Genomic DNA, 12,257 nt, shown 5'->3' with positions numbered 1-12,257 from the left:
CAGCAGGAATCTGTTGTGACAGCATCTGACAGTGCTGCATCTCAGGCATACAGGAGAAAAGAGACCTGCATCATCAGGACCTACATCCTCCTACAGCAGCAATCCTGCTCTTGTCACCAAGCAGAGAAGGGAACACCTCCAGCACAGCCACAGTTAACAGCTCAGTCACTAAAGACTGGTGACACCTACGTTATTTAAGCCTAATAGTAACAATACCCTGACAAAAATTAGTTTTCTAAAATTTCTATGTAGAGAAATGGTAGCTGAAAAATTTTCATTTCAAAATTCTCACACTCAATAACGGGAGACTGGATGTCAGCAATGGGTCTTAGAGGCTCCACAGTACTGGAGTAATTTATGATCATGAATTTTGGACAGGAGAAGAGAGGAAGAGCAGCAGAAATTAAAAGAAAGGCAATCAAAGAGACAGCTCATATCACTCCTCAGATAATTCACAAGCAGAAAAGAAGAATCTAGACTCCATGAAGAACCCCAAGCTAAGCCAAAAATCACTCACGCAGCAAGAAGCCTGGGATAAGGTACATGGTCACTTACCTCTGCATTTCATCAATGAAAAATCCACCCTTTCACTAATGCTGTGTTCAAAGCCACTCTTCATCCCTCTCGAGGCAGGAAGAGAGGGAGTGAGACCAAATTCTTATCCCTCTGTGAGCTATCCTGGACCAGATGCCAAGGTCATGGAACTGGGCAAGACAAACCACACTCCCAATTCAAATATTTCCTGTGCTAACCACTGCAAGAAGAGATGGTTCTGGAACACCCAGCAAAAGCCTCATGTCTGTTTGCTCTCTCCATCATGCTCTTCCAAACAACAGCTGTAGGCCAGCACAATACAAAGCAGAGCTGCAGGAAAACATCCGCTTTACTGCCTCATTTGGGGTGCCAGTGTTTTCCTGCAGGTGTCAAGGGACATGGGGCAATGAAAGCCCATTTCTGAAGGGCTCTGGTTCATCTGCACCCTTGGAAAAGCTGTGAGGAAGCCAAGGAGCACAGGTCAGACGGGCACAGCGGGCCCTGGAGAGGCTGTCAGCAGAGGGGCAGCACCAAGGTCACCGCTCAAGGACAACTGCGTCAGCCCTGCCTTCAGCACTGGGGGCCAGGAGCTGCAGGGCAATAAAAGCACACACAGGGAGGGAACAAACCCTCCTGGCAGGGAGATCTCACATCCAAACCCTTCACAGGAGACCAAAGCAGCAGCAGCACCAAGCACAGCCCTCCCTGGGCGTGCAGGGCGCTGCAATTCCCCCAGGAGGAGACACCACAGAGACCGAAGTCAGCAGCACCGTGGGTGCTCTGCACAGCCTTGGCACAGAGCAATTGTGCCCTTAGTTTGTGAGGAGCTACTTAAAAGACCCAGCACACAACAAGCTGCTTAATTAATGCTCCTGGGACATAAAACTCCCCTGAGTGGCTCTGCAGAGATTTTAATTTAACAATCTAGGGAGCCTGCACCTCCTGCCTGGATCCCATTACTCACACCAGCAAACAAGCCCTGCTCCTTGCTCAGTGAAACAGCCAAGCGCGCACACACACTCCAGCCACACGTAAGAAATACACACCATGGTCACTTGGACTTGCAGCAGAATTCCAGGAGATGATTTTTCTCTAAAGAGAAGTCATGACATATATGAACAGGACAGAGCCCAGAAGATGCAGAGAAGCAATCCCAGGATCCCCCAGCTGCCTACACCCACAGGGCACATGACCATTGCAGCAGTGCTACCCACACAGGTGACCCAAGTGCCCAGCCCTTGTGGGATGGACAGAACAGTCTCTCTGTAGCCTTACCCAGTGTCCTACAGAGTCCTTGCTGTAGATGAGGATGCAGGAGATACAGGGAGCAGAACCCAGGGCAGAGCAGAGCAGCTGTGTGTGATGTGCTCCAGGAAACCTTTCAGCAGGTGGGTCATGGAATTCTGAGGAATTCTGTAGGAATTCTGAGCATGACAGAGCCCACGGGAGCAGGGACTGAGCCGTGCCTGGAGCAGCAGGATGGAGGCACATGGACAGCACCTGTCACCACCAGCACCTTCTCCATGCAAAGAGGCTCTGCAGGGAGCCCCTCTGCACATTCACCGACCTTCTCAAATGATTTTTGGACCAGGAATTTCCACCATGGCCACCAACAGGGAGACGCATAAAAGCACCTGTCCTGTGCCGTGGCCTGTGTGACCAGACACTCCTCAAGGGCATTATGTCCCCCAGCCCAAACCCACTCATAACTTTTCTGGTCAAACCACCTTACTGCACAGAGACACCACAGAGCTCCCACAAACCTGTACCTGCAGCTGTCAGCAGGTATGGAGCAAACCAGAACCCCCGAGGCACCTCCTGGACTCCACACAGCTGATAGAACCTGAGCAGCATCTGCCCACCCTGGTGTAGGCTAACAAGTCATTATGTTCAAAACACATTAGTCGCTCCCAAACACCCACACCACCATTTGAAATCCTCCCAATTACTGAGTGTGTTGTTTGTGTGACTGCCTAATCCCACTCCCAGAACCCCACCACAGCACTTATGGTGCTTTGCGTGCCATTTCTGTATACGCACCTGGCTGACATCACCACAAAGAATCCCACTTCCAAATCTCTGAATGCCATGGAAAGCATTTGTGTTTTCATTACTGGTTATGGACAGGGTGCAACAAAACGTGGGGAGAAGTTGCAGGCTCTGCCTGGAGAGGTTTCCCTCGAGATACTCCAGAGTTTGAAGGATGGATTTCTTTACAACTCAAACAGATGGCAAGGTACAAGCTTTTCATCTCTTCACTTCAAGCCTTAAGACTTCTCTTTCCTCTGAGCACAGCAGAGATGCAGTAATGTTGAGTTACAGAGAGAGGTGACTGAGATCTTTCAGCAACACGGATTGAGTTCTACACACGACTCCAGGTTATTCTAACGCAATTTTGTCTAACAACACAAAGAAGGTGTTACATAATGCAGCTGAAAAGTTTAATTTCTCCCAATTTTTCGCCAGCAGCAAAGAGCCAGTCTAGCTGAAGCAGAGACAGTGACAGACCTACTCCCTGGCAGAGCTGTGCTGAAGGAGCAGCTAAAAAGCTGCGCCAATGCCCCCAAACAGTGACCGGATGACTGCTGTGACACTTGCACTGCAGCATGGGAGAAGGGTCTTTCACCTGGGAAAGGGCACTAAGGCAGAGCTCAACTCTGACAGCTTTTTAAACCTAAGTACCACTAAGCAGCAAATATTTTCTCGGATCTCCCATGCTTGATACTGAAAAGCACTGGGATCAGGCAGTGAGTGAAATACTACACCGCAGGACAAGCAATACAAAACCAGAACAGGCACAATATAGAACCCAAACCCCCTAACTGGTCCATGTAGTGGTTTGGGACGCTGCCGGGGAGGGCAGACGCGGCGGGTGCAGATTTTCACAGAGCAGTTTTTCCATTCAAAGGAGGAGACCCCTTGAAGGAGGCTGCTGACTTTGCCCTCGGACACGCGCACGGCATTTCAGCAGAGGAGAAACCACCGGGCACGCTGACCGCGCTTCCGAATTCCCGACGATTATAAAGATCCATCCCTGACAAATCCACTTCTGACACGCTCTTTGCCGACCCAGCAAATAAAGCCCTGCGGGTGCTGTGGCCGGGCCGATGGCGGGGACGCCTCTGGACACAGTCACCCCTCCAGAGGCTGAGGGTCGGCGGGGTGCAAGGGTGGCACGGCCGCCCGCTGCCACCCGCGAGTGTGCGGCTGCTTTGGGGGCATCGATCGGGGCAGCCAGCGACAGGGACCCGCCGGGAGCTGCCACTCCCAGCCCCGGGACGGCCCTGGGACCCAAGCCCCGCGTCGTGCCCGCACCGGTACCTGGGCTCGTCCCGAGGGTCTCGGGGCTCCCTCCAGCCCGGCACGACCCCCGAGGCGGCCGGGGGCGAGCAGGGTGCCGGCACCGCGGGGCCCCCCGAGGCACCGCCCGCCGCGCCCCGGGCACCCACCTCACTTTGGCCGCCACGGACGACATGGCCTCGTTCCTGAGCGTCTTCCTTTTGGACACGGCTGTGCCCATATTCGCGCGGGGGGTCGCGGCCGGGGGAGCGCTCATCGCCGGGCCCCGCGGCTGCCCATGCCGGGGCGCGCCGCCGCCCCTCGCCGCCGCGCCGCCTCAGAGCCCCGCCATGCCGGCCCCCGGCCCGCGGCCCCGGCCCGCGCTGCGCTCCGCCGCGGCCGCTGCCGCCCCATTGACTGCGGCAGGAGGCAGGGAGGGAGGGAGGGAGAGAAGGAGGGACGAGCCCGCCCCGCCGCCCGGGAAGCGCCGCTATATTTGGCCAGCGGCACCTCCTCCGCCCGCCTGACATCATGGCCGGGGAGGGGGCGCCGGCCCCGCCTCAGGGGCCGCGGGACCCCCGCATGGGGAGTGTGTGGCTGCGGCGGGAGGAGGGAGAGGCCCAGGGACACCTCAGGGGGCTGCGGCTCCTCCCGAGGGACAGCTCCGATCTCTGCTCTGGGCCAGGGACAGGAGCCAGGGCACGGCTGGGGCTGGGCCAGGGCAGCTCAGGCTGGAGCTCAGGGCAAGGCTCTGCCCCCAGAGGGTGCTGGCACTGCCCAGGCTGCCCAGGGAATGGGCACGGCCCCGAGGCTGCCAGAGCTCCAGGAGCCTTTGGGCAGCGCTGCCAGGGGTGCCCAGGGTGGGGCTGCTGGGGTTTCTGTGCAGGGCTGGGTGATCCCGGTGGGTCCCTTCCAGCTCGGGATGCTCCGTGATTCCCTGGTTCTGCCTGAGGGGAATATCCAGCCAGCGGCCGTCAGACACGGCTGCAAGGGGAGGCCCAGGGGTATCTCCTTCCAGGCTCCTGTCAGGAAGTAGACATGCAACCTGCAAAAAAATCAGTCATTTTGACACAAAACTGCAGCCTGCCTTTGACAGATAGGCTGAAAGATTTCACACATGGTTTATTTTCCACAGCAGGGCAGCTGCATCCCTCTGCTCATGGGGTGGACACGGTCACGAAGGTCAGACTGTTGGGTTTTGGACACGACAGCTCTGAAGGATTGACACAAACACTGCTGGCTTTGTCCCCTGAGCAGGTCACTGCTCTCTGCTGTTGTCCCAGAGCAGCAGCACTGGAGGCAGCACAGCCATGAGGGGGAGATGGGTGCTCAGAAACCCCCTCATGTCCAGTGTCACCTGCCAGAGCAAACACCTGCCTTGAGATCATCGAGTGCTTGAAAACAAACCCAACAAAAGGGTTTGTCAGTCAGCCCAGCCTTAGAGGATTTTCAATTCACACAGTCTCAGAACTGCTTGGCTTGGAAGGTACCTTCATAGATCACTTACTCCATCCATGCCATGGCAGGGACACCTCCCACTGTCCCAGGTGCTCCCAGCCCTGCCCAGCCTGGCCTTGGGCACTGCCAGGGATCCAGGGGCAGCCACAGCTGCTCTGGGCACCCTGTGCCAGGGCCTGCCCACCCTGATAATAAAAATTTTCTTCCTATCACACAGTCTAAATCTATTCCTTTGCCTCTTATCCTGGCCCTGATAAAAATTCTCCCACCATCTTCCTTATAATCCTCCTTTCAATATATAAAGGCTGCAAGAAGGTCTCCCCAGAGCCTTCTGAATCTGAACATTCCCAGCTCCTCCAGCCTTTCTTCACAGCAGAGGGGTTCCAGCCTCCAGATCAATTTCAGGGGTGTAGGTTTCGATCCCTAGGGGGGTTTGGAAAAATGTTTTTCCGTGGGAAAGTATTTTATAAATCTACTTTCAGGATACCTGAGTGACCGGGGCAGCAAATTCTTGCATATTATTCAAAATACATACAGAAAAAGCAGTTGGATTGTCCCCCTGACTCTGCAGGCACGTGCAGGAAACCCAGAAACTCAGAGCCACTCATTCAATAATATTGGACAGAGGGGTAGAAGGTTTATAGATAATTAAAATTCCTACAGGTTTTGTGAAAGGAGGCAGCTGAAGGAAGGAGTGACAGGCACACCTTGTCCTGTGTGTACCTGAGGAAGGACTGTAGCACAAGCTCATGTTTCACTGTCCTTCAGCATGAAGAGACCAAAAGCTGGGGAAAAGCTTCAATCCTCTCTCTCCATAGACTCCAACATAAAACCTGCAAGAAAATATAATAGGATTTGAACAAATTAAGTCTATTTGGTCTATTAACCTACCCACTGAAAAATAATTTCTATAGAGAGGAAAAAAGATGAAGAAGGTACCCAATTCCCCTGGTTTCTGTGGACACAAGGAGCAGGATACAAATGCCTCACCAAGCAGAATTTTATCACAATCTGAACAATTCACTATGAATAACAAATTTTCAGAGCTGTATCTTTGCTGAGGCCCAAGCTGTGAGCAGAAAAAGTGACATGTGCACAATAAAGACATGGAAATACTTGACAAATAAGGTAAATCTGTGTTTCCCAACCCTTTTTTCCCCTTTATGTAAACTAGATGGGGGAAATGGTCTTTATTTCTATGTTTAAATATTTTGCCAATTGAGGCAAATGCTGTTCCTTAAAAATATAACTCACTCTCCAAACTGACAGGCAGGTCTGCTCTATCCATGACACAATTCCCACCAGATCTACCTGGAAGCACCCCAAAGTTGCTCACAGTGACATTTTTCATGTACAAAACAAAACCCAACCCAAATAAATCGGATTTTTTTTCCCCCAGAACATGACTCCAATTAAATTTCTACTCATGACTTCCCCCCACCCTATTTTTTGTTGTACAGTCATGTCACGAAAGAGTTCCTACAACAGAAAAGGATAAAAAAATCCATCTGTTTTGAATGAGCAAATTAAATAAAAAACCACTTGTAGAGAACTGGAGTCATGCAAGCAGCCCCAGTCTCCATGAAGCCGTGCCCAGTGCTATCAATTCCCAGAATTAAAAAGCATCCAGATGGATGCCTCCATCTTCATCCCATGGTCAGACTGCTCTGCCTCGCGCCCTCAAACTCTGCCTTGCCCGTTCCCCAGCAAGGTCTCCCTCTCCGAGGCTGGGGAGGCTCCAGCCCAGAGCAGGGCTCACTCTGAGCTTGGCCCAGTGCGTTTTGAGCACCTCCAAGGATGGAGATGCAAACCCTGCTCTGGTCCATGTCCCAGGGCTGCACCACTCTCACAGGGAAAGGTTCCCATAGATCCACTGGGAATTTCCCATGTTGGGCTGTGTGCCCTGGAGAAATGCCCAGCCCACGACTCCACAGCACCCCAGGAACCATCCCTGCAGATTCCCCTCTTGCTTTTGCTTCTTCCCTGCCTTCCTTTAGGGTTTCCTGCCTGGCCCTGGGTTTATCCCAGGCATTTAGGGGTGTGGGTTACCCCAGGAGAGGAGGCGGCCAGGGGGCCCCTCACAGCTGGAGCGATGCCTTTGCTTGGTGCTAGGAACAAGGCAGGCAAGGCAGGCAGGCACAGTTCCCACGGCTTCTCCATGGCAACAGGGCCTCCAGACACGCACACAGCAAACGGGCCGAGGGGGCTGGGAGCCTCACAGCCCTCCACCCCAGCCCCAAACCCCCGCCCGTGGGGCTCCCCGGGGATCTCACCCCAAAACACCTTCCACAAGAACCACAGCTGGCCAGAGGATGTTCCCTCCTTCCACCAGGGAAGGTGCAATGCCCTGATGTCCAAGCCAGGCAAAGTCCATCCCAACCAGTCATGGGTTTTGTCCAGAGAAATGCATCACACTTGAAAATCTGGTGTCTCTGCACCCTGGCAAACCAAACAGCACATCTCTGTCCCGTAAAAAACCCAGAACCTCAAACCTATTAGGTCTAGGTATCAGATTCTGACACTCAGACTTTAAGGAACCATTCTTTTTATATTTATAAATGTAATTTTTGTCTAAACGAGCAAAAACTGTGTATCCTGACAATTTAAATGCAAAAAAAAAGGAGAAATAAGGCAAGCCAAAACCAGTCACAGCAGCAACCTGCAAAAGAGAAACAATAATAAATACTTCTTCAAGCACGTCAAGCTGGAGAGTCAGAAGTTGGCTATGGTGCAAGAGAAGCATTCGTAGGAGATAAGGTCAGAACAGAAAAACAATGAATATTTTGCATCTGTAGTCAGTGAGGAAAAGCTTGGAGATGTTCCTGTGCCAAAAGTCATCTTTATATGGACGTGACATTGGATTTGGCTCATGTTCAAGTGTCAGCAGAAGAAGTTGAGGAATAAATAGCCAAACTGGAGAGTGCAAATGCACCAGGCTGAGATGGTTCACCTAAGTGCCCAGTGAGAGCTCAGAGGTGAAACAGTTTAATTACTTAGTTGTAGCATGTAATCACTGTGTGTAACAGCCTCACTGTCTGAGAGCTTCAAGGTGACAGATGCAAAGGGTTTGGGGTTAAGATGCACCCTAAAGTCTGAGGTTCCCTCCTGGGCAAAGTGAAATTGTCACTAAGAAGCTCATTAGTGCAGAGTTGGATACATTTGAAATACTGGGAAGAAAGTTGATTTTCCTGGAAAAAAAAATGAATGTTTGATAAAGGCATTACAGTTCTTTAGAGGGGTAAATAAGTGTGAGGTGTAGTCTGCTTGGGTTTCCAAAAGGTCTGTCACACGAGTTTCTTACAGGAATGCAGCTACCATGGGATTAACAGAAAATACTTGAAATAAATAAATACCTGGTTAAAAGATTCCCAAAGAGCAGCTCTCAGTAGGCAAGCTCCTGAATGGAGGGAGGACTGGAAAGAAGCCCCACAGGGACCTGGGCAGGGCTCTGCTCACTTCAGCTTTTTCAGAAATAATCTTGAAAATTAATTGGGGAAAAAAAAGGAGCGACAAAGCTTGCAGCTGATGTTAAGGCATTCAGGGTCATAAATACATGAGACACTGAAGAATTATACAAAGACCTCGTGATAGTGAATAACTAAGCAGTAGGTTCAGGACATCCAGAGGAGATAATTACAAAGATAAAGACAGCATGAAAACAATCCCAACTCCTCCAGCACTGGACTGTGCACTGATCTTTATCCTCAGAAATATCCTATTTTTCTTCCAGGTTCAGTTGAATATCATCCTGCCCAGCCCAGATCCATTTGTGCCTCATGCTGGCTCCTGGCTTTGGTGGGACTATAAACCCGGGAGAAGGGAAGGGACTCAGCAGCGTGGTAAGCATAAAACCAGGATGAAGGGGGTGTTTAATGGCCCATGTGAGATGACTGCAGTTCCTGTGCTCCAGATTGAGCCCAGGACTGTTTGTGGTGCCTGCAGAGAGCACAGTCAGTCACCCAGGGAAGGGCAGAGCACCAGGGTCGGCAGTGCCAAGGGAGTTGTGGGACCCCTCCCCACAGACACTTCCCAGGGCTCACATCACCACAGCTTAAGCCAAGCTGCAGGTGCTTCCCCAGGAACATGATGTGCTCAGGCCACAGGAGTGACGCACACAGGACAGGGCAGGGGTGTTTTGCAGCCTCTTGCCTTCTGCTCCCATTTCTCTGCACCAAAAAACTGGCCTGAGTGTGTTCCTACTGAAGGGGCAAAGCACAAAGACTGAAAAGAGAAGACAAACTGGTGTGCCCACTGTCCTTAAACACTGCTCTAGTTAAGCTCTTTTGACAAGGCACAGCAGCCCTGAGAGATGGTGATAAACCTACAACACTGAGGTGGAGGGAGCTGATGGGGTTTATTCACACAGCACTGGAAAAGGGTTTGAGGACAGTAGTTATGGCCAAGTGCCTGGGAATCTCAAGGTCTCCTGGGTGCCAGAAGGTCGCTCAAATATCACCTTTCCACCTTCCTGCTTGGCCACTTTAGTCCCTTCAAGATGTTGCTGTTAAATTAATCAAGTCTGAACTTCACTCGAATGAGGAGCTGTAAGAAAATAACTTACCCAACACTGGTATAATTAAAATGAGGCCATATATCACTGAAGCAAAATCAATAGCTAACAAGTTGGAGTTTGTCAAGAATTACGGTTTTCCTTTGAGTGGATCCATTTGCATAGAGCTGTTCTTACATGGCCAAGCATTTGGCATCAGCAAATCTTGTTCAAACCCAAGGTAGTTCAAATCCCTGGGTGAGCAGCTCTGAACCAGCTGGGATGCAGGGCACTCAGACCCCATGCTGGCCAGCTCACCCCCAGCTATTTTTAGTGAAACACCTAATCAGTGATTGCCATGGCTGGGTACAGCCTTTCAGCCCTGCCTTCTGTACGTGACATGTCCCAGCTGGGAGGGGAACTCAGCCCACTGGGACCCTGAGCACAGGGTGAGCTGTGCTCAAACATTAAACCCTCTCCTCTTTCCTCCTCAGCAACTGCATTTTCCCAAGTTCTCTAATTTTGCCAGCACTATGAAGAGGTCAGATAGTGTTTAACATCTGTCCGGTCCTGCACAAGGCAGCAAGGTCCTGGCACTGCAAGCCAGAGCAGCCTTCCCAAACTGGAGATTTGGAAGGGAGGCTCTGTGCTCAGCTGTGGGAGGAGGATAGGGAAAAGCAGAGATTTTTATCCCAAATTTGGGAAAAAACCTTGAAAAAGGTCTTGGGGGCTTACTTCCCATGCACAGCGGTAGCCTGGGGGGATTTGAGGGTGGGTACACTGTCCTGGGGTGAGAGCAGCAGCCTGTCTGGCTGGGGGGGCAGAGAGCTGCTGGGCATGAGGGCCTTTCCCAGGCACACACACCTGTGTGTTCCTCAAATCCCAGCCCAGAGTGTTGTGGTGGGCTGTAATGTCCCATTTTGGCCTTCCAGATCACCTCCCAGGTGTGCCTATACCTCTCTCCCTTCCCCCTTGCCCCCATGCTGAGTGAGTCCTGTCAATCAGGCTTAACATTCCAGCAAGGCCTCGTGTGCTTGGTCAAGTTCAAAGGATGCCCCTATGTCCAGAGGTCATTGGCCTGTCTGGGTGTCACCTTCCCCTGAGACCCTGCCCCTCTCACCTGGTTGGTGGCTCACCTGTACCTCCCCTCCCCCTGTCCCTGAGCTTAAAAAGGTGATCAGACCATGCGGCCGAGGTTCTGTTGGAGCAGTTGCTCACGTTCAGACCTCTGTAACCATGGAATAAACCTCTGGACATTAAACCCTCCAGCAGAATCCTCTCCTTTTTCTCTTCACCATCGCCTGAAGCCATTCCTCCTGAGGTAAACGGGGTTTCTAACAAGCCTGGACTTGTTCAGTGCCCAGCTGCAATCTCCAGCAAGCCAAGGTATCTCTGGGGTGATACACCGCAGTTGCTGCCTTTGGCCCAGCAGCGAGGGTCAGACTGGCCCAGGCACAATCTAACTGGGAATATTGGGAGCCTTTTTCCAATACCAGAGCTGCCTCCTCACCTGCACTGACCTCGCAGGCTGGCTCAGCAAGGACTCAGGGCATGAGCAGCTCCAAACTCGGTCAGTAGCAGCAGCCTGGCTTTCCACTGGAGACTCCCAGGGCAGCACTGGCTCTGCAAGCACAGCCTGAGCACACTTGGTGTGTTGTTTGGAAAGGTGGAAAAGTGATGAGGCTATGGGGCTGCCACTGCTTTGCGGGGCAGGAGCCTCAGCAGCTTTCTCTGAGCAGGCATTAGAGAGGGGGAGGCCAGGCTCCAGCTTGGCACCACTGTGCCACAGCTTCAGGCACTGCCTCTCCTGCTCCTGCACTGCAGCACCAGCGCTGGCACGGCACCACCCCAGTGGGAGGCATCACACTACTTAAAGAAAATTATGTTGCTGGCCTTTTCATTATGTTGCCCAGCAAATGTTCCCATGAAATACAGGCCTAATTATCTACCCACATTCAGATTACTCTTAGATGCAATTTCCTTCTACTCTGTGGAGTTTGCTCTCCTTCTGTGGATCTCATGATTGAAATACATTCAATTAGTTATTACTCTGCTGGCTGAAATCTTGAGCTGCCTTCCTGACAGGGCTGCTCCATCTGGGTCTCGCTGGCCTGACAAGAGCCAGGTGACACCAGGTCCCAGGCAAGGCCCAAGGACGTCTCAGCACTCAGCCATGCCAGTTATTTATTAGATTTGTATCTCAAATGGAAGCCTTGTCAGGACTGAGGGCTTGAAACATGAAGTACCAGCATCACAGAATCACTGAGGCTGGAAAAGGCCTCTCAGATCATGAAGTCCAAGCATTCCCCCAGCACTGCCAAGGCCACCACCACCAAACCCAGGTGCCATTTCCACAGGTGCCACATCTACACAGCTTTCAAATCCTTCCAGGGGTGGTGGCTTCACCACTGCACTGGGCACACCCCAATCAATCAAAGAAAAGACACAGCCTCAGCATGGGTGATTGCTGGGGTCAGTGTCCACCCCTTGGGTGGGA

At 52.0% G+C, this 12,257-nt stretch overlaps 1 protein-coding gene across 4 annotated transcripts in view; it reads right to left on the bottom strand.

The window, feature by feature from the left end:
• NSMF (NMDA receptor synaptonuclear signaling and neuronal migration factor) overlaps positions 1-4,124 on the bottom strand; it is a 45,436-nt gene extending 41,312 nt beyond the window's left edge. For all 4 annotated transcript variants that reach the window (XM_058038400.1, XM_058038402.1, XM_058038398.1 and 1 more), the window contains exon 1: positions 3,984-4,124. In XM_058038400.1, coding sequence (XP_057894383.1) covers positions 3,984-4,090 — 107 coding nt within the window. In that variant the 5' untranslated portion in view covers positions 4,091-4,124. The remainder of the gene's footprint in view (positions 1-3,983) is intronic.
• Between the last annotated feature and the right edge of the window lie 8,133 nt (positions 4,125-12,257).

The sequence above is a fragment of the Melospiza georgiana genome, chromosome 20 (genome assembly GCF_028018845.1).
Source record: "Melospiza georgiana isolate bMelGeo1 chromosome 20, bMelGeo1.pri, whole genome shotgun sequence".
In the NCBI taxonomy this organism is placed as follows: Eukaryota; Metazoa; Chordata; class Aves; order Passeriformes; family Passerellidae; genus Melospiza; species Melospiza georgiana.
This window is presented reverse-complemented; position numbering and strand designations above follow the sequence as displayed.